The sequence below is a fragment of the Bombus affinis genome, chromosome 10 (genome assembly GCF_024516045.1).
Source record: "Bombus affinis isolate iyBomAffi1 chromosome 10, iyBomAffi1.2, whole genome shotgun sequence".
NCBI lineage: Eukaryota > Metazoa > Arthropoda > Insecta > Hymenoptera > Apidae > Bombus > Bombus affinis.
The window spans coordinates 9,502,700-9,524,260 of record NC_066353.1 but is presented as its reverse complement, the minus strand read 5'-3'; the positions used below and the strand labels follow the sequence as shown (position 1 = coordinate 9,524,260).

Below are 21,561 nucleotides of genomic sequence, written 5' to 3'. Positions count from 1 at the left end.
GATAACTTTCCTTGACAAATGTGCTTTGCTCCGTAGAATTTTGTCGACGCTTTACACGAAATAAGATGATTTCCTTGTTTTCTTTTATGAAATTATTTCGCATGTATATCTATTTCTAGATCCGAATAATATTTTTTTAAACGCGTAAAATCCGAATACACTGGCTTCATCATATTCTTAAAATTGTAATAAAGTAAAAATTTAAATTCTTCTATCAAAGTTATATTTAAAAAGAAAAAGTTTTCAAATACAAACGTACGATAAGCGCGAATCATTAAGGGGAAGTAAAGAAATTCTCGTACCTTCTACGGTGATGACGACGATGACGCCGTTTCGATGCGTTCCGTGTGCTGCTTTCCGGTTGAATGGTGAACACTTCCTCGACGTTTTCCACGTTCGTGGTTTTTATTTGATTCACGTTCTCAGTAGTCGTGGGAAACGCGTTCAACTCTTGAGACGTTCTCAAAAATGCTTCCATCGATTTTGTAGCGTTCACGTTCGACGCCGTTTGCGAGGCTTCACGCCCTTGTTTTCGAGCGGAATGTCTTTTCTTGGTTGGTGGAGTGGTTGATTCTAGCCTAAACATTTGATATTTTTGACGAAACCGCTTTAAAATCATCGAAAGCTTTGCGATTAAAAAACTATAAATTCAATATTTAATTCAGAAATTCAGAGATTCACTGTTCAAAATTGAAATTTGTCTATCGTGAAATTCGTGTTTACTATAAAATTACAGTAAAGTGCGGAGGAAGATAGTTAAAACCTGTAGCATAAACGAGACTCGTGTTATTTATAAAATATTTCCAGCAAAACAATAAATTAATATACGCGCAACTTAACATTGACAAGCATGTAAAGCGGGCACAAGACACATTCTATATCATCCGCTTTTAATTAATACCACTGATACTAAAGGTATCTAAATACTTTTAATTGGCGCACAAAATACGAAAATGTATCGCTTCGTTCCGTAGGTTTTCAAATAATTGTACATATTACCACCCTGTTGTTTATTTTAAATACCCAACCAACTCTCCAATCAAAATATTCTACGAATTCGTATACGTAATATCGTCTATCAAAATAATTCGTTCTCTCGAAAACAGAAATCACGAGCACCATTAAAAAAGTTAAATCTGGTCTTACACAACAAAATATACGTTTATAAATTCATTATAAATTCAAAAGAGTTTGAAAATTACACGAGGGTAAAAGCAGGCGCAATAATGTAGAAACATTTCGCATTAAAAAATTCTCTGTGAAGCGAAACACGCTATTCCTGGCGTTTGAATTAACTTGTCCGACTCCTATACTCAAAAAAAAAAAAAAAAAAGAAAAAGAAGAAATAGAAGAAAATGAGAAAGAAAGGTTACCACCTAAGTGGTGTGACATGGCACGTATTTTGAGTTGAAAATCTGAGATCATCGTCACGCTGTAAGCGTTCGCGTAACTTTCGCGTGAAATTTTCGTGCCGCTCTACCTGAATTCAACGCCTTCGTCCCTCACCCCAGGCCTAGCATCTTCGTTCCTCGCGTTAAAACTGAATCCACCCTCGAGCTCGCCGTCCATGCTGTATTGATTCCGGTCCACCATAATTGGTTCGGATTTCTCTTGAGAAGCCACGATCTCCTCGTTCTCCTGATGCGCCTCGTTAGCGTCGTGCTCATTTTTAAATTGAAGGATCTCTGGAACGACACCTGTCGCTAGCATACATCGACCAACCGGCTACCTTAACGGATATACCATCCGAATGATGGAAAAGTTTGGCCGCAGAAAACTTTTTTACCTGTAAGACCCTCTTCTTCGACTTGAAGACCCTCTTTCAGCACCTCGTCCCGATACTTCTCCAGCTCTTCCAAGTAACTCTTGTTGAGTTTTTGCTGTCGCCATTCGGTCTCGTATTTGATATTCGGCAGCGCGATATCGCCCAGAAACCCACCTGAAACGTAAACATATCGACGCACACATTCATGAATCTATATTGATATGAAGCTTATGACTAGACTACGGATAATTGATTACGCTCGTTTTATCTTATCTCCCGTTTCTCTGCTGTATTTTTCAACTCTTTCTAATCTTCGATTCTTCCCTCTGCACATCTACCGAGTACTATTACTCCTGCTACGATTATAGTTATCCGTATAGACTTTCCTCACGACAAAATATCTTTCTAGCCAAGTTGTCGTATTTGTACGTTCGAAATATTTATCCTTTCCTCTCGTGCGTGTAACCATACGCATCTGACATCAAGTTAATGCCATTTAATCGCGAGCAGACATACTCGGTTGGTGAATCAGGCTCGTATTCGCGAATTTCGTTATTTCGTATTTGAGGAGCACGACGGAAGGAGCTGACGCTCTCGCGATCCACCGTATCTAACGAATCTCGTGTGTGCGCGCGTGCTGACAAAGATTGAACATTACCCTCCGGTGGCCACGTAATTCTCGAATTTACATTCCCCCGTCTGCACGTGCTTCGGACTTTCGACGTTCACCGTCCATATGTCTTGTTAGCGATACCAGCTGTGGGATAGCGAGTTTCCAAGACACTCGACCGCTATAGCGTGGCGCATTGCACAGCCTTATTATCAACGTTCATAAATCATGAAACGTGGTGTTATCGGTGAAGAGAGAGAGAGAGTTTGTTCGACTGCAGTTGTTTCGACCGATGTAAACAGCCTCGGTCGCGTTATCAGCTATCAGGAGCGGGTCGAAGATTCGTGACGAGAAAAGGAACGAACCGTTCGAATAGATCGCGCGAAAACAGGAAAGAAGTAAAATAGTTACCGAATATTCTGAAAAATCACGTAAAATCACTCTTGTAAGGAATGATCGACCACCGTCTTTTATCGCTCTTCGATTCCGTTTTAACGACACGTACCGAGAAAAGATACGTTTACAGAGGACGAAGACCGCTTTGCTGGAAAGAAGGATTATTCAATTCCGTGTCAACCACCTGGTCGATTTTCTATTATTAGTTAGAGAGTCAGATGCTCGATGGGGAAATAGTTAAATGATCGAGACGAAAGGAATTGTCATCGTTGCTGTTCCCAATGTTGATTCGGTCAAATGGATTCGACTATTCCTGTTTTGGAACGAGGAAATCGCTCGGAAAAGAAAGTGGAATTAAACGAAACGGCTTTATGGAAATCTGTCTAAAATATCGGAAGCTTTGCACAAGTTGCTAGCCTATTATAGGGCATCGATCTTTCTATCGACCTCGTCTCGTCTCGTTCGGATTATAAGTGGCGTAAAGAACCCAACCAGCGGGGTGGACGTGAATGAATCGAATATAAGAAACGAGGAGGACGTTGAACGGAGGACAGTTATCTTTATTGGGAAAGTTAAAGCACCGTTTAAAAAATAGCTGTTAATGTACGATACTTGAATATCAGAAATTCGTGTCAACTATTCATTGATTATTGGCGTTGCAATATTGGCGTAACTGGTCAATATTAATAAAAGCTGCGTTGATCATTTCTGTAACTGTTATAGACAAACAATGCCTATCATAATAAAAAACAAATCAGCGAAATTTTGATTATTCGAATTAATCGTGTCACATAGTTGGATAATCGAATTTTTATGTTTACTAACGCTTCTTACTGCTCGTGATCAGTTCTGATTACCACATTAATGATGCTGGTACACGCTAAGAGTCGTCTTAATTAACAATAAACACTTGTAATTCATGTGCCGATGCCGCCAATTGAACAATTTTTATGAGAAATAGTTATATTACGATACATAAATGCCTACCGAACTTGTTTTAACTCGTAAAACACTTTAGGTAAACTATCGATCTTTCTCCTTACTTTCTGAGAATGCCTCCGGTAACAGGTTGCTCCATAGTAGCCGATAAAGTTTTAAATACAAATTTCAAACGATCTGCTATCAACTTGCTAAAAATAATACGCTTCTTGACCTCTCGATTTCTTTTCTTCTAAACGAGCGAACGAGCAACAATGAACACCATCGTGGTACATGAACGTTATATCATTTTAAGTGGTAGATCCGTATAATTCGCACGAAACGAGTCGACGCTGCATTTTGGTGAAATGGAAGCGTATAAACGTCTAATTGAGTGGAGTCGGCGCGCGTGATTCCACGATCGTTGTGAGATTGCAGCATTCCACATGTCGTACGCTTCGTTTTTGGCCTTTGACCCCCGGCGGCAGGCGGTTTTGCTCGGTATCGTTGACGAAATACCCTCGCGGTCATGCTTATCGGTGTTTTCATAGCGGAAGGCTATTGTGAAAAATTCAGAATTTTACGCGCAGCCGCACTGACCTGTGCTCATCTGAGTAATAATTTTCTTCCTTACTACGCGGAGCACGAGTGACGTATCTCACTTCCCTTTTTCTATTTATTTCTTCTTTCTTTTTTCTTTTTTAACCAAATCACGAAGTTATTTGTTTCGGTAAAAATTCATAAATCGTTTTTTTACGAGTTCTTTTCAAGAATCGTACATACTGTGGCTCGCAAAAGTAATTGAACGTTTATACATATTCTTTTGAATATATTACGCGTATCGTACAAAGGATTTTGTATGATACACGTGATTCATGTTCACTTTCGTCAACTACTCTATACTTATCTAATAAAGATGGCCACATTTTCCAAATCTTTTATAGCATTCTAAAAACGAAACCTTGTTTCGAGTCGTTCAGAGGAAACAATTTCGTTATGTGTAATTTTTACGGGCAGTCGTTCGTACATTTTCCACCTACAGAAAATTGTTCTCTCGACGATGGGACCTTTTGATCGACCGTCATTGCGAACGTAGAAACGCTTTGAAATATACTGTGTTTTTTCTCTCGTCGATTGTAATTTCGCAAAACGGCGTTAATTGTTTGAAAAATATCGTATGTTCGAGTTTCGAGAGTCGCGATAAATTTCATGTTCGAAAATTTCCTGGAATTATTCGCGAAGTTCTTTTTCACGCGGCTTCGCATTGAACGGCTCAGGTATTAGCGAAACTTGGCGAGTCGCGAATATTCGATGACACTCGTCGGCGATTCGTGTCAACGACGCCGTTGTTACTTCGATTCGAGAGCGTTCGTTCTCATTCACAAATTCGGTGAGCCGCGGTAACGATCGTCGCGGATAGAACTTGTGCCACCAGAACCATCGAAACCAACCGTGGAAACAATGCTTTCTCTTAAACTTTTCTTCGTACTTTGTTCGATATTTCGATAGCTTCCTAAATATGAGAAATTAATATTTTCTATATTTTTATATCGTGCGTTTTTATTTCTATTTCTATAGATGTTCTTATCGAAATAGACTGATTTGGTCCGAGGGTCTTTTGACCGAGGGTCAAAGTCGTGTCACTGCAATTTATAACCCGGTGATTTCATAAAAAGGTAATAAGCGTTGCTTCTAATTACCAGTTCGTCGTTGGTTTCTACACTCTGATAAAATGCACATACTGTTACTACAAAGTCGTCAAAGTATCTGTGTACTTGTAAGTTGTAATGCAAGTAAAGAGGAAATTTAAAGACACGAAAATTTCATTATTCGAAACTTACTCTTTGGAGAATGTCTTCGAAGAAGTGGTATAACGAGCGAATTATAATTTATTATCAAGTTTAACTTATTTTCTCTAACGCTTAATTACTACCTAATTACTTCGTTTTTACTTCGAGAGGTTATCTTTATCGGACTTCGCCTATTGACCGTAGTCGAAATTAATCTATCTACAGCGACTGGAATGTGAATTTTAAAGCGTTCGTTTCTATATAGTACGTCTTATTGTTACTTTGCCTATTTCTTAATGCGAAAGTGTTTATTGAAGAGAGTTGAAAAAGTAAAGATAAGCGTACAACCTCATTATCTACGTGCAGCGACCAACATCTATCGTACGGTTAACAAAACACGTATTATGTAGCCATGTTGTAATATATTCAACGTAGACTGTGTATCTCAAACAAAGTACATGTTTGATCAGCTGTAGTTCTGTACGACATAATATGACGCGGAATCGCCTACAGCGGGGCAACGAAACATCATTTCGAGGATAAAGATCGATCCCGTTAAACACGAGAAACACTGACAGATTGTTAGACAGAGAACGAATGTGCAATATATGAAAAAATAATGAAAACCAGGAAAAAAATGTAATGGAAATTGAAAAATCGACGTACATTTATCTTTTATGAAAATACATTCCGATTGAATAGTTAATTCTTAACAAAAATGTTCCCATCTCGGTTCTGGGTAAGTTTTTAAGTTTCTCAGCGATGAAGCACTATTTATCAGAGAAAATAAAGCATTGGGAGAAAATAGGCTATTCAAGTATTCTTTCGTTCATTAATCAGTCGAACCGCGTTTACCATTCTCCGCCACACGATGCAAACACGAGTTTAAAAGCGAATCGAGTAAATGTTGACCTGAGATCACATAAATATTGGCCAAACATCGATGTACCACGCGAGATCAACATTAAATGCGAATGTTTGTCGCGTGTCAATATTAATTGTTCGATAGAAGTTTATACTTCGCTTTTCAGGGCTTGCTTCTTCCTCCTTTTTATTTGTAATTATGGATTGAACAACTGTTTACCAGGTATTCATTGTATAAAAGTAAACACGACACAGATTTATCGTTGAAGCTGATCGCGAGATATAAACTGAATTATCAATTAAAAGTTATGTAAATGTTATTGAAAGGTTTTCGTATAAAGTCAAGGCTTTTACAGCGAGACTAGCACAGTGTGTGCCGCACAACGTAAGATTTATGTAGCTCGGTAAATACATTGATCTCGCGTAATATCTAGGTCAATACGAAATCCCGTACATCGCGCAATTGAACGTAAGCCAACAACGAAACAGGCCGACTAAAAAATTATTCCACTGCATAGAAAGGACTATCATGAATGTCTAATACGATACATCTAGAATCAGTATCGTCCGAATAAAATGGTTATTGTTTAAATATACGAATAAATATAAAATTCTATGTTGTAGAATTTCACTGAAATTTTTCAAACGAACAAAAACATAAAAATTTGCCCAATTATCGTTTTGAAAGAAATATTCCAGTGTTTCGCTTTGTCAAACATTTGGTACTTTCTAGATACGTTTCTGGATTTGTTTCGAACTCTACCGATGGATATAATCGTGATAGCCGAGTCTCCTAGCAATGCGAATAAAATTTCACGATATTTCGCGCAATACGCATAGTACATTCGTAAATGGCGTGCTCATAAAAACCTGTGTACATCGATTTCATCACTTGTACCACGTTCTGTGCTTCGAGCACTCCGTATCTATTACAAAGCCAATACCACTCACAATAAGAACGCTATCTTTTCTTTCTTCGTATCAGTTCAATACGACGGGCGTCCTACGAGGAAGAAAAACTGAACGGAACACGAGAGATCGCCATTGTTACCCGGGTATATCTTATCGATAGACCCGATCGATTTCCTTTAATTAATCCAGTCGTGGACCGCGTACATCGGACTCATCCCTACGTTGAACGTAATGTTGGCGTGTGTCCTATTAATGGCAGTGAATAATTTGTCTATCTAGAAATTAGCGAACACGATCCTGCCCACCGGGCCGAGTCGACGTCGATATCTCACCCTCCTGTTAACGAGGTCGCAATCGTCGAATTCGCCACCGATGAATTTGCCCCGAGTCGTAAATACCGGCTGCAATGTCGCCGCGACCGGTAACTCGTGGACAACGCCGGCTCGATTTATTCGATCCAATTAATTCTTTCACGTTACGAGATACCCACTATGACGCGACTTTTTCTATGCGACATTATCGCGATCGAAAGCGTAGATTCGTGAAAGTTAATTGGCAATTTTCGATACCGTAATTCTCGAATGCCCGATACCATAGAGTCGATTTAGGATTTTCAACGATATGATTCATATTTCAAGCGTATTCGATGCAGTAAGTTTATAGTTTCCGAAGGAGTAACTCACGAAGTGGTTATAATTCCATCGAATTGATTCACCGCCTTCCGAGGACTAATTCACGCGCGTGTTACTTTATGGGGTTAATTTAAATTTTTATTGCATCGTCCGTGGTGATGGTTTATACGTCGCTTTTAATCGTCCAGGCGAAAATAATGCGCCGAATATTACGTAATAACGGTATACTTTATATCCTATGTTTTATGCTGGTATAATTTCCTACAATACATAAAATTGTCGATTTTTTAAAGATTTCGAATGGCTCGATACGCGTAGTAACGTTAAATGTTTTCGACGTCGATTTAAAAGTAAGCGGAACGTGATTAATAATTGGCGATATACGGACGTATCTGCGGACGTTAGTGTTTTAGTATATTTTTGATGAAGTTGACTGCAATGCCGATGAAACGGGTTGGCAGGGGTTGGGGGAGAGGGGGTTTGTTCCAAAAGGACATGGTTTAGAGTTGGAAGGCTGACAATGTCAACTATGCGGATAATTACGTATGATGTGGTTCATAAAGTTCGCCTCGTGTTCCAAAATTCACTTGCCGCGTTCTAATTTACAATCTATAGAATATAATCGCACACGGAAACCAAATTTAATTTCTTAGCACATTAACTTCATATACATACAAATTGCGGTACAATAAATTACAATATTCTATCAAAATTCATAATTTGTCAATTGAACGATATTGTTAATTACTAAATTACGATGCAAAGGGACGACGAATGAACTCATCTACGATACAATTTAAAAGGCAAAGCACGAAATACATGCGGCGATCCCTTTCCTATTAAATCATGAAAGGATTAAAAGTCACCCCATTGATTCATATGCAACCCGCGAGCATTTAAACGTATCCGCGACAAAATCAGGATAAATAAATAAAATCGGCGAAACCTTTCCGATGGCCGGGATTAAACGCTGCCGCCAGCATTCAGATGTCCGATTCGGTTAATTAATTAGGCGCGTTCACGTACACACCGGGTATTGCCAGTAGTCCCTTGAGGGCTAGGGACGGGGGTCGAAATCGGCAGATTCACGGCGATACAATCGTAAATACGTCGTGGCTGGCAACGAGTATTAGGAGCGTACGTATTAGTCAACGGACCGTGCACGCATATCCTTCCCTCCGTTGTGTTGTCCACGATTCATTAATTTATGGTGTTTCACGATCATTTCGGTAAATCTGCAAGCGTAACGTCCATTTCCCTCGCAGCCCCTATTCACGTGACACCGATATTTTAATTATATCGTTCGCGGGACCGCACACGGCAGAACCAGCGTATTACGACGTCGTGTCGCATTATGCGTACGTCCTATCCATTTGTCCCTAGGCTACTATTCCGTCGCATCGTATACCATCGTTCGTTTAACATTTAAATGAACCTTTTTTCCCTTAGTTTGCCTGGAGCAAGTTCCAGTTCTGTCGGATCTCGCGGTGTGTTTACCTTCTTGCACCTATCTCCTGCAGCTCTCCTTAATTCAGTCTCCTCCAGATATTGCGAAAACTTTCTTCCCAGAGTTTATAGGAGTTTTCTTGCTCGGCTGTTCGTCGTGTCTCACTGTTTACGCAAGTAATTCCCTCGCGAGTAAAGTCGCATTCTTTATAATATATTTTATATATTATTCGAGAGTTATTGCTCGCTGTTATTATTTACAAGCTAACCGTGTAATTTGCATAAACACGCTGTAAACGTCGAAACCAGTGACAAGTACACAATGGACGAGAAAAAGTCTTCTTAAAGACGCGATGGAAATTTTGTCGCTTCCAAAGATTCCGAAAGATTTCCGAGTTTCGAAAATCTCTCGATAGTCTGATGACCTGATATACGAAAATATCGAAGTTCCTGAAGTTGAACAATATTTTCGACGTCGTGTAATCAATTCGTGCGCTCTTGAAAGGAATATCAAGTATATATTTTGAATCGCGAACAATAGAGTCGATTCCGAGCAACTACTCGAAACGTTACATGTATAAAAAAGTAAAAAACGAAAGAGAGAGAGAGAGAGAGAGAGAGAGAGAGAGAGAGAGAGAGAGGGAGAGAGAAACATAAACGACAAAAAATAATCTATAGGATGATTGATCCACTCGAAATAAGTCAAGCGACATTGTCGCTTCTTTTCAATGGCCATCGAGAAGGGTTACGGAATATCGATAGACATTCGAGGGAAAACAAAACGAGAATCGTCAAATTCAATTTTCCATCGCGTCACGTACAGTACACCGTCGCTCTATGAATTTTGTTGCAGAAGCGTACGCACACCGGCGCAATCGGTTACAAACCGCATAATGCCAAACCCCTGTTCGCTTCGAGCCGGTGATTTCGTGCCATTCAGCCCGTGGATTCGCCGGAATATTTGATGCTCGGTTAAAATCGCATTCTAGACCTCCCAGTAATGAACCGGAACGATTAACTCTACTTATCGTCGAACAATTCTCAGTCGAAGCGATCGCAATTTTCGCCCTTTCCTACGTCGATCCTGCGTAATATCATTCTTTTTACAGACATTCTTCTTTTCTTTATAGAAAGCACCAAGCATATAAATAATTTATTAGCTATGTAATTTCGTTCGAGTTTAATTAATTTAGTTAGCGGAGAAACGCTGAGAAATAATCGCGCGAACGTTCTGCAATTTGAAAACGTTGATTTCAACGCGTAGAAGACGCGATTAGTACGGCGCTTTTATTTTTTTCGTTGAAATAGAAAGAGGTGCTTTTTGTGGAATTAGAGAATCGGAATGATTCTTTGGAAGCTATTATCAGGAGTGGTTGCAATTCGCTGGATGATACGGAGAGATTATTTTCGAGCCCCATTTCCTCGATGAAAGTCCCGCGACAACAGAATCGTACCCCTTATCTAACCAAGAAATTTTATCCTATCGTTAACTTTTAACCGCGTTCGAAAGTAGAAGCATAATTTTATCAATTTCTTTCATCGGAGGCGTGGAACGGAGTCCGGACTGGAAAATCAGTAGAGAGCGTGTAACGAGCAAGATAACGTCCTTTGTGTACCATTCAAGCATTTGCTTTTGAATAACTCTGAAAGAAAATAAATTACAGTTACGCAATTCAATCTGCGTTTTCCATCGAGTCCTCGACTTTGCGAAACCTTCTTCTTACATTCTTTTTGAATTGGAAAAAGTACCGTGGAACTTCTGACTTTAATTTAAAAGAATTCCCTTTGTCTCGCGAAGAAATGGATATTCTTTGTCAATCAATTTCAAGCGAGTCGTACAGCTCAATGAAAATAAGCAGATTTAGCTCGTCAATCTAAATTCTATTATTATTCCGACATCGATGGAACCATTCATCGGTAAGAAAACTAACTTTTCTAAAGTTCTTGGTACGTACGTCTACGCTATCGTTTCCAGGAAACTCGGATTCACGCGGAGAGCATAACCTGTTCGAATTACGTCGCGATTAATGCTGAAACGTGTAAGGAGGTTAAATAACATTGAAACTGCGATCGGTGCAACCACAGGATTGTGGCTGACAGCCAAACGGAAGGTCGGAAGTGGTTCAATCTCCGAATCGATCTCAGAAGCCTCCTTTTCCATTTCCAGGACATTTGCAAGAGCATCGATGTTATGAGAAGGAGAGGGACAGACGGAACACTTTACAGACCGGGCCAGACAAGAGCTACTTCCGGTTAGCTGGATAGAACGAGCTTTCCTATCGAACAACTTTCGATAGTTCGTCGAGCAATCCTATCGTCGATTCAATCTCCGTTAAATTTTCTGCGGATCTGCTTGTCTAATCTGTTATGTTTCTTCCTCTTTTTCTCTTTACTCTTTCTGCTTCATCGACGTTATTTTACCGACATTCATAACGCGCGTGTTATTTCATTTCTCGATCACTGATCAACGACAGACAGCGTTTTAAATCGATAAATATTTTGGCGAGTACGAGTGGAAGGATATCTTTGCAATAACGAACGTTTGTTTAAACATAGTTGTTTGGCCGCAATACGAGAATACAGAAGCAAAGATTACATTTCGCGCGCAGGAAAATCACGCGAAAACGAGTTCCACTCATAAACTATGCTACTTCGCGTTGAAACAGTCACTTTTGTCTTCCTAATTCCCTTTGTTTCATCCCCTGCAAGCGTAAAACAACAAGACGAATATGTGGCATATAAATCATAAGATGAGTTATGACGGCATTCCACGGGAAACTTTCAGCTCTACTAAAATAAATTTCAAGTGTATTTCGGTCCTCGGCCAGGAAGTAACGTAGCATCATCTAATTAATATAATACTCGCCATTTTTTATCATTATTCGATTTGCGTTTCCATTCTCTTTGTTATTATATAGAAAACATATCTCGTATCTGCTTTTGCACGTAATAAAACCCGCGTATCCGAATCAGAATCTAAAGGAAAATTATTCAAATGGATTCTAACATCGAAATGTATAATTTCAAAAATTAAAAGTAGAAGTTGCAATCTATTAAACTGTGAAAAAATCTGAAGATTATCTGTATTATTCGGCTGTCCACGTCTATAGCCCATCCATGTAATCTCTCGTTAGTTCGCTCTGAATCGAACGAATAGCAAGTAGCCCGCGTCTCTGGACGTCGCTTTCGGAGCGATGTCTCGGATTTTCAGCGATGAAATCGTGTACGTTTCTTGTACACGAGAGACAGGCAGAGGAAAAGGGGCACGGATCATCGACAACTTTTCGTAGCTGGGATTCGACGATAATGCGTCGTGCCGCGTTTCATACAGATATAGAAGCCCGGTGTACGTGTGTCGTATTGATTCGAATGGAGAAGCCTCTCGCATCGCAGCGAACCTCTATCGCGTCGGATTAAACGCTTGCGTATGCTACTGACGTCAACTTTCCGTCCCTTTTTTTCTCCCTCTTGTCCACTTCGTTCTCCCGTCGAACGATCCAGTGCAACTTGCGTCCATACGGAGATCTCTTTCTCTATTTTCTTCCCTTTATTTTCCCCTTCCTCTTCTTTCCTTTGCTTTTGCCTCTTTGCGCGCCACAGCTTTTTGCCATTTTTTGGATCTTTTCTTTCCGCACTTGATCTAAGAGCGAAATGCTCCTCCGAATCGACGAGCAAATGCAAGCGCGACGTCTTTATATGCCGATTGTTTGCCTGTAACTCCAGATGAAAACTTCTCACACTTGATACTTCCTTAGTACACGGAGAGATCTTGCGAATTTTTTTCGACCGTTTGAAGTTATTGCACGTGCGCAAGAAAACGGACCATGCAATACAATGCGAAAAAGAATCCTCTATAAACTCTCTAAACACACAGTCCTAAACATTCTATACACATTCGCATGATCTTCTTACGAGTATTCTTCGCATCGAGAACCATCGTAAACGTACAGGCAACACCTTTGTTCCCATCCACGCTCTTGCTTTATTCCATCTCGCAGATCATCCAACCGAATGAAAACGACACCGAAGATGGAAACACTTTTCCTGTTCCTTTTTCGAGCGGATACGGTGCGCTTCGCTATACCGGATATCGCCCAAAGAGCATATGTCCGAGGATCAATCGAAGCCGATGCAACTTGGAAGGGCGGCACATCCGCCTTTCCCTCTATCCTCCGATCAACCAGCCAACAGATAGCCTATCAACCCGTGACACGCTCATGGCGATCCGTATGGCTTTACCTTTGGCTGCACCCTATACAAAGGAAATGGCAAACCTACGTTTCTTCCTATTTATTCGCCGCGAACTGACAAAGAAGTTTTCGCCTGTACCGTCATCCGAGTCAAGAGTTTTGCTCTCTGGCCGTGAATCTGTTTTCGTGTCTCGCGGAATATGAGATTGACGTTGAATAATGCATCTCTGGCCCCTTCGACGAGCACAACGATCTTCGTTTTACGCTCTCGCGATCGAATCAACCTTTAATTGTATTCCGTTCTTTATTCTGCGTTCATACTCGCACGCTGCTCGAAATAATTAGGGCTTTGTTCGCTCGCACGATTTTGCTGCTGCTTGGTAGATCGCGTCGGACGTTTGCGGTGACTTTCCTGTTGGGTAAACTACTTCGCTGGACGACTTGGTCAGAACCGCTAGAACATTGAATACTTCAACGTATCGCGAGAGATAAAAGGAGATAGATAGGACATTTTAACTAAGCAGGGCAGTGTACGACGTTGATCGTTCATTGAATAATAAATTAAAAGAAACGAACAGAATTTATAGAAATTCCGTATGGATATTATTTCGAATTTGAGTGGAAAAGTGGTTGATGGTCATTTCGGTCGAACGTGGAAGACGAGCATTCTGCAGAATCAAAGTCAGGAAGCGCGCTGCTACGCAGAAGCTAGCCGGACGTGATGAAAACTTATCCCTCAGGATTAGGTTGACTTCTCACCTGGGATGAGAGTCGACTCGCGGAAAAGGAAGACCCGAGTAAAAAGGAACGTCTGATGACCTCTGACACCGACCGAATATTTTTCTTTCTCTTTTCGTTTCCATCTTCAGACTCTTCGTGCGATTCTTTGTCGCGTCATTTTCCATACAATCTATTACAAAACGGATTTTCTACCTTTTTCTTTTTACATATCGATGGAGAAAAGCAGGAGATTTATGAAAAATTACTTCGAAAATCACATTCGTTACTTTCAGAAATGGACGGAGGATTGAAATAACATAAAGAGCCAAATATCGAAAAAATTACACGCGTTTTTTTCAATTTTTTTGTTTTCCTTTTCCGATATCACACTGGGAAACTTTCTACGTGGTTATCTTTTCAGTTCCACTTTAACGCGGCAAAGCTGGGATGAACTTTGGATAATACGAAATTGAAATGCGTCGAAAAGAAACAACGTTCGAGAAATGCTTTTTAGATTCGTCGTAAGACTACCCATCCACAGGGCAGAACTGAACGGATAACAATTCGGAAGTTACCAATTTCTAAAGTCTCGATTGTGTCCGAACGATTGAAAAGTTTCTAAAGTTTATATATATTTGAAAGAAGTTTAACTTTCGCTTAAATCCACCTCAAAATTAATCCGCCGATATTTCTGATCTAAACTTTTATCTCAATATCGAACTTTGTTGTTGGAAAATTTTCTTTGAATGATAATATTATCCTTAATCGAGCGACTCGGAAGTTTTAAGTTTCATTAGTTAAGCCCGATACAATTAACGTTTAATATTTCGAAAAACGAAGGACCTGTTTTCGCAAACTAATTTATTGCAGGCTGATAATCGCCAACTTTAATCCATCGTGGTCAACGTAGCGTTAACGTAACGATTCATTTGCAACTTTTTTAATCAGCGTGCATTACGAAATTCTAGTTTTTAACACGGCCAGTATAAAAGGGCGTAATTCTTCGTCAAAAGAAGCCAACAAACATTTTTCTTCTTTATACCACACGCTTTTCCCAAAAACCTGTCGTTTTTGCCGCTCCGTTAGAAACAGAAGCGCGTTAATTCTACCGTCGAATCATGTGTCCGCACGTTATTACCGTGCAAACGTAAAACGTAAAATTGATAAAAATTTTCCGGTCGTTTAGACGGGCAAATTATCCGCTTATTTGTGTCGAAGATAAAACGCGAAGAAACTTGGTCGTCACGGTACGGTAAACAGAATCGGATCGGATGTTTGCTCGCGACATCGCGTCGTGGTCGTTCTCGATTCATATGCGTTCACGGTTGGCACATTCCACCGCGGAATTCCAAGTGAAATTTTGAACCTGCTCGATCGTAGGCGGTGCACACGGACGACCGACACGTTGCTACAGTTACCATAGTATACGCGGTGTCTCTGACCCACATAGTGGGCGATGTGGGCGTTCAAGCCGGAAACAGGCCGGGGATAACGGTTGCAAGACGAGGATGGAAGAGGGACGTGGACAGTGGTGGGATAGAAAAGTCGGGGAGAACAAAACCCGTACGCGAAGGAAACGGGCCGAGGACAAGACTAAATGAAACGAGGTTGACTGTCGGTCCTCTTGCACCCCCTCACCTTCTTCTCTCGCATCTCTCTCACCCTCTGTTTCTCTCTTGCCAACGTTCTTCCTTGCTCTTTTCCCGGCGAACAAAGCGGAGACACGGTCACGTTACCGAGTAACGTTCGGACGTTCTTGGATACGACGGCGATTCGCGCTGCACAACCTAGCGAGAATTATTTCGACGTTCCGGCGTGCTGCTTCCGCTGCTGAAATTTGAACAAACGACACGGTTGCTTGTTAGCCGCGCATAATGCACGTGGAAATCCGAGTTTATGGCACCCCTTGACGTATGCGTGTAAGTACGTGAGCGGGTCGCGGAACTTGGTTTAGCTCGGAACTTTGGGGACGTTCGATTCGCGTCGAACGATCGATCTTGGCAGAATCTTTGCGTAGAATGTACCAAGCAAGTAGAATGGTACCAAGCATATACTTTGCAGGTAGAAATTCGACCGTGCTATCGTCAAAACATCCTGATATTCGAATATTCCGCAACTATAAACAATTACGAACAACTGCAAATAAAATGTGATCTCATAATGTTAAAAATGCTATGAACTTATCCGATAAAACTCGCGGTATACGTAACCACCGCAACTAGTACCGTGCTGTTTCTCTATCCTTTTATTATCGTTTGCTCGCTAAATCGACAGTGTTAAAGCAGATACTAGCAACGACAAATCATTCTGCATCGTCGAATCCATTTATCCGTTTCGCTCACAATTTGCTTTCAAAGGTTTTCAATTACTTTGGCGCGTGTCCGTCAATGATACGCGTCTATTGTCAACTGCGCGACACACCGGGCAATTTGTTGGCGGCAAAGTCGCAAAAGAATCGAATGCTCGAGGATTCGTTTTTACCTCGTGTCAACCGATGCCTGTTAAACCGATGATCACCGGGATACCTCGCGGTATTCTTCGCGTTCGATACGGAGAAAAATTCTCGCAATAAATTGTTACGGAGATTGATGGGCCGCTATACTATGCTATTACCTGAACTACAATATGGCTTGTGCTCGTTTTCTTCGGTGAAAAATAGCGCTAGCCGCTACTTGGCCGCGTATTTATATTATATGAGACCACCGAATTTCACTGAAAAATGAATATCCGCGTTTATCCCTTTCTACTTCTTAGGATCGCTTAACCGAACGGTTTCAAGACCAACGTTTCGTTAACGCAACGTTTTACTTATAAACTGTTTTTAGTTAATTCGGTCGATTCGGAAAAAGAAGTGGGAATTTTCTATCGTGGCAACGTGAAGGAAATTTTTGAAGTAGGAAATCTGTAGAGAAACGCATATAATAGTTTAACAAAGAAGTCGCATAGAGCTCGATTAGCGTAATTATGCGTTAATTGTGAACTATTAGGACGCAGGAAGCAGCGGCACGCGTAGAAAGGCGCACCTAATTTCATATCGAGAACGAAAAAAAGAATTGGAGCTACACTTTCGCGGGACGTTAATGAAGTGAGAGTGAATTAAATTTTCTTTGATCTCGTCGTAAAGTACGTTTCACGGAAGGGGTAACTTTCTCGTGAAACGCGTACCAGGTATAACTTAAAACCATGAACGATATCCCTTTATCGTAACGCGGCGACGTCTTCCTCGAAATAATAATTCACGCAATTCCTATTTTAATAACGCGAATTTCATAACGTTAAAAGCTAAAACTTTTCCTGCTGAATAAAATCATCCATGAAATAGCGTATCTTTTAGAGATAAAAATTGCAAAAAATGCAAACAAGAAGTAGACCAAGGAAAATATGCAAAAATCTTCGTCAAGGATGGCCTTAATTTCCCCGTAATTAAACCATCTACGTAGCTATCTCTTCTTCCCGCTCGTGCTACATATGCGCGAGACTAAAAACATCTTGAAGATCGGCCGCGTTCGATAACACGGAATTCTTTTCTCCCGCGAGAATTCGTTTAAAAGAGCTTACGGCGTAAGTTTTACTTACACGTAGAAACGCGAAGCGTCTTGTATCGAGTCGCAAATGATTTTTCTTCGGGCATTTAATAACATTTCTGTTGCTTGCATAAGGGTTAGAGTAGAAGGGGGTAAAAATGTAAGAAAGAAAACACAGACGTAAGAAAGAAACACGCGCAAAAAGGAAATAGTCGTGTACGCGGAGGGCAGACAAGCTGGCCAACTGCTCGGCGAAATGAGGAGGAAAACGGTTATCGCGCAACCGGAAAGGGACCGAACGCGATCGTGGGCAGTGCTGTTAAGTAGAATGGAATAATTAAAGCGGTATTTGCGGCTGGATTATTTCAACGGCGACGGAAACAGCGGCGCAAAAACTGACTGGTCACCGGTGGAGAAAAATCGTTGGAAAGTGAAGGAGAAGAGAGGAAGAAAGAGAAATGACTGGACAGCTGCCAAGTGCAGTACGGGGAGAATGCCATCCGCAGAGATCGCCGATGAGGGTCGGACCAACCCTTAATTTCTGTTTACTTCGTATAATGCCTTTCTACCGGGGCAAGGGATTAGAGGGAAGGGGCCGTTTCTCGATGCGTTATTGTAGGTTACTGGATTTCCAAGCGATTTTGCTTCTGTTACCATTCCACCAACGAATCAATTTGTTACTTGACCTCTGCCCGCTTCCTAGGCTAAGTATTATCGTTTATCGAAGAGATATACCGTGGCTCGCGAAAGTATTTCGACGTTTACCATAGAAAACTTTGATGCGTATATTGGATATGATGTACATATACGTACGTGTTATATAAATTGTTTTGAAATTTCATTAGTATCATTACGAGATACAGTACAACTAACATTATACCGATTTTTAAAATCAATCTGAAAATGTATATAGACGTCGCAAGATATTTGTTGCTTTAGCGAAGGTTTGTTTTATCATGTGGAAACTTTTATTTGACTTTAATTTGAAAATATGATAATGCAACATCTTGGATAGGAATTTTACATCGTTGTGTCTACGTATAGATTGGATAATAAGATATCTTGTACTTAAATATTCCAGCTGTTTCGACGCGTGCGTTAGACGCTATCGTCTTTCGATCCTCTTCTTTTTTTTTTTTGCTACGAAATTAGTACCAGACGAATCGATAGACCCCTCACTTTTCATGCCCAACACTTTTCGAGCCACTTTAGTCGCTTTGAACTTGCTTCCATTAATGGCATGAAATGGATCTAATTTCGATACTTAGCTTACTCGTTCTAAAACCTTTCAAAAAATTATTGACCGATTTTATATTAACTATCTGCTAGTAATTTCATATCTCGTAAAATGGTAATAATCAGTAGCAATTTTTCGCGCGATGCTCAAAGCTGGGCGTTTCCCCTCGAAATATTTTTTTTATCGATTTATTTAAATATCATTAACCGGGGCTAATTGAATCGACGCAATTTAATCTCTTGGTATTTTTTCCCTGGCAAAATACTTCGTAAAATATGCTCGAGAACGTTACAGGCTGGAAATTTCAAAACATAACTGGAAATTTTCATCGACCGAAATAATTAATTAATCGCAGTTTTACGTCCGAGCGCGCAGCTCACTACGAGATCGATGGATTTTGTTTGAAACTGTCAAAAATAATAATTCCCTGGCGCAGACTCTCAAGTTCATTAATTTTCTCCTCACTTAATTATGTTGTTAAGAAACTCTACAACAACTGACCTTAGCGTCGTAGCAAACCCTCGACATTCTGTTACTATTGTCAACGACAGCCAGTGCACAAGTGTATATCTCATTATAACAAGACGTTGAAGGGTTAAAGAGAAGAGAAGAGGAAGCGCGAAGGAAAGAAAAATGGTAACGAGTGGTAGACAGGAGAAGAACGCGGCGGAACGATGGAAAGGAAAGCACAAAAAAAGAAACGAAAATCGGGGCGAGGGACGCGTGTGTTGCGTCTCCTCGGAATTAAAGCGGCGGAAGGTAATTTGAGTTGTCGCGTGTCAAGGGTGAATCCCAGTCGTTGAAGAATATAATGTCCGCGGAAGAAGAGATTCGTTTCAAGATTCGTTTAATTTCGTGTAATTAATATCTCGATATAGTAAATCGTATATACGATGATTCACGAAAGCATCATCGAACATTTATCACGGAAAATTTCTACGAATATACCTATCACGCGCGTTACACGAAACTCTGCAGAATTTCGTTGACACTGTCGCGAAACACGACTATCATCGGATAATTGGGCGGATGGAATAAGCATTGTTATTGAAAATCATATCGACGAGTGTACGCGTGGGTGGTTTATAAATCGCGAAGTTACACGAGAGAAAAACATTCAGGAACTAGACGACAGCGTTAATCGAATTACTTGATTACACTCCCGCGGGCGCGGCTTCGTTTATGCCAATTAGCGCGCTCGTTAGCGGTAAACGCCACATCGTGTCACGAGAGAATCGTCCTCGTTGTTATTTCTCTCTATATCTCGTTATCCCGTTTCGTTCGTGGCGTATACGCCGCACGAACGTTTGATCTGCTTTTTCCATCGATGCGCTCGTTCCCCGTCGCTTGTTTAACAGACTTCATTAAAAGATATGTACATCGAAAACAAACAGGGGAAGGAGGGAAAAGTGGAAGTACAGGGGAGAGCGTTTCCTTCCGGTGAATTTCAATAAATTATTCGTTTAAACGTTGCTCCATTGTGTGCTCTCGCGCGTGCATGTTCGTTTGTTCGCTTCTCCCCGCGATTTTAGTCCGGGACCTTTCGTTAATGCAATTACGCGAGGAAAAAAGACCCCCTCTACAATATTATCGAGAAACGATTTTAAAGGAACGCTCGCGCCGATACAGTTTCTTCGTGCAAACAGAGATAGTTATCGTGCACCGGACGAAATTATATTTTCAATTGCAGAAAGAGTTTCTTAGTTTGATCACCGAGCGCCTTTTTTTACGCTTTCTAGGATTAGAATAATTACAATAAGATCTATCGTCGGAGAGGATCACCCGGTATGTTTTCTCCTTACGCGGCACGACGAATCAAATTTCCTGCAAGAAGTACAAAGAAAATTCTAATATCCAATAAAGTCATGTTCCTTTGCGGTCGCTTTATAAATGGCATTCCATATATTCCGCGATATCACGCGGAATGTACGAATGCGCTGTATTACAACGCGTAATAGGATTTAATCAAACATAACACTGCTACGAAATAGCGTGAGTAAATTTCACCACCACGAACCTCTGTAAATCTTATATCGAGAACATAAGCTATCGGAAATAATATTAGAAAGACAATAAAATTCTTTAACTCGATAACGCCGTAAGACGAGCTTACAAATACGATGCCATTTTATAGATACGATCCCATCGCCCAACATTTTCGCGAAATGTGCAATGTCTCGAAGAGGCCATCGCATTTGCCCAACTCTCCTAAATACCAATGAAACGTTGCGGCGTACACCATCACCAGTGTAAATCGAGACATACGATGTTCGATTCGAAGAGCGGTCACCCCGTTCCGCGAACGAACTCGAGGCGTTCTCACGTGATGCTTGGAATTCCTGGCGGAGTTGCTCCGAAGGAATATCTATTTCCGGAGCAAAGGCGTGTTCCCAGCGCGTAACCGCGTGATTGCGCGGACGTATCGGAATACTGGGCGACACGTAACTACTACGAGAGGTGTGATATTACATCTGTATTATATCGATGTGCACCATTCAGCCCGGTGGGACTCGTTCGCCCCTCGGAGGATTAAGGTCGTGCGCGGGACCACGCCACG

At 40.9% G+C, this 21,561-nt stretch overlaps 1 protein-coding gene across 2 annotated transcripts in view; it reads right to left on the bottom strand.

The window, feature by feature from the left end:
* Window positions 1–21,561, bottom strand: part of LOC126921063 (bone morphogenetic protein 1) — a 54,661-nt gene that overhangs the window by 17,488 nt on the left and 15,612 nt on the right. For both annotated transcript variants that reach the window (XM_050732263.1, XM_050732262.1), the window contains exons 2-4: window positions 1,787–1,939; window positions 1,481–1,685; window positions 303–578 (exon numbers count right to left, since the gene is read on the bottom strand). In XM_050732263.1, coding sequence (XP_050588220.1) covers window positions 303–578; window positions 1,481–1,593 — 389 coding nt within the window. In that variant the 5' untranslated portion in view covers window positions 1,594–1,685; window positions 1,787–1,939. The remainder of the gene's footprint in view (window positions 1–302; window positions 579–1,480; window positions 1,686–1,786; window positions 1,940–21,561) is intronic.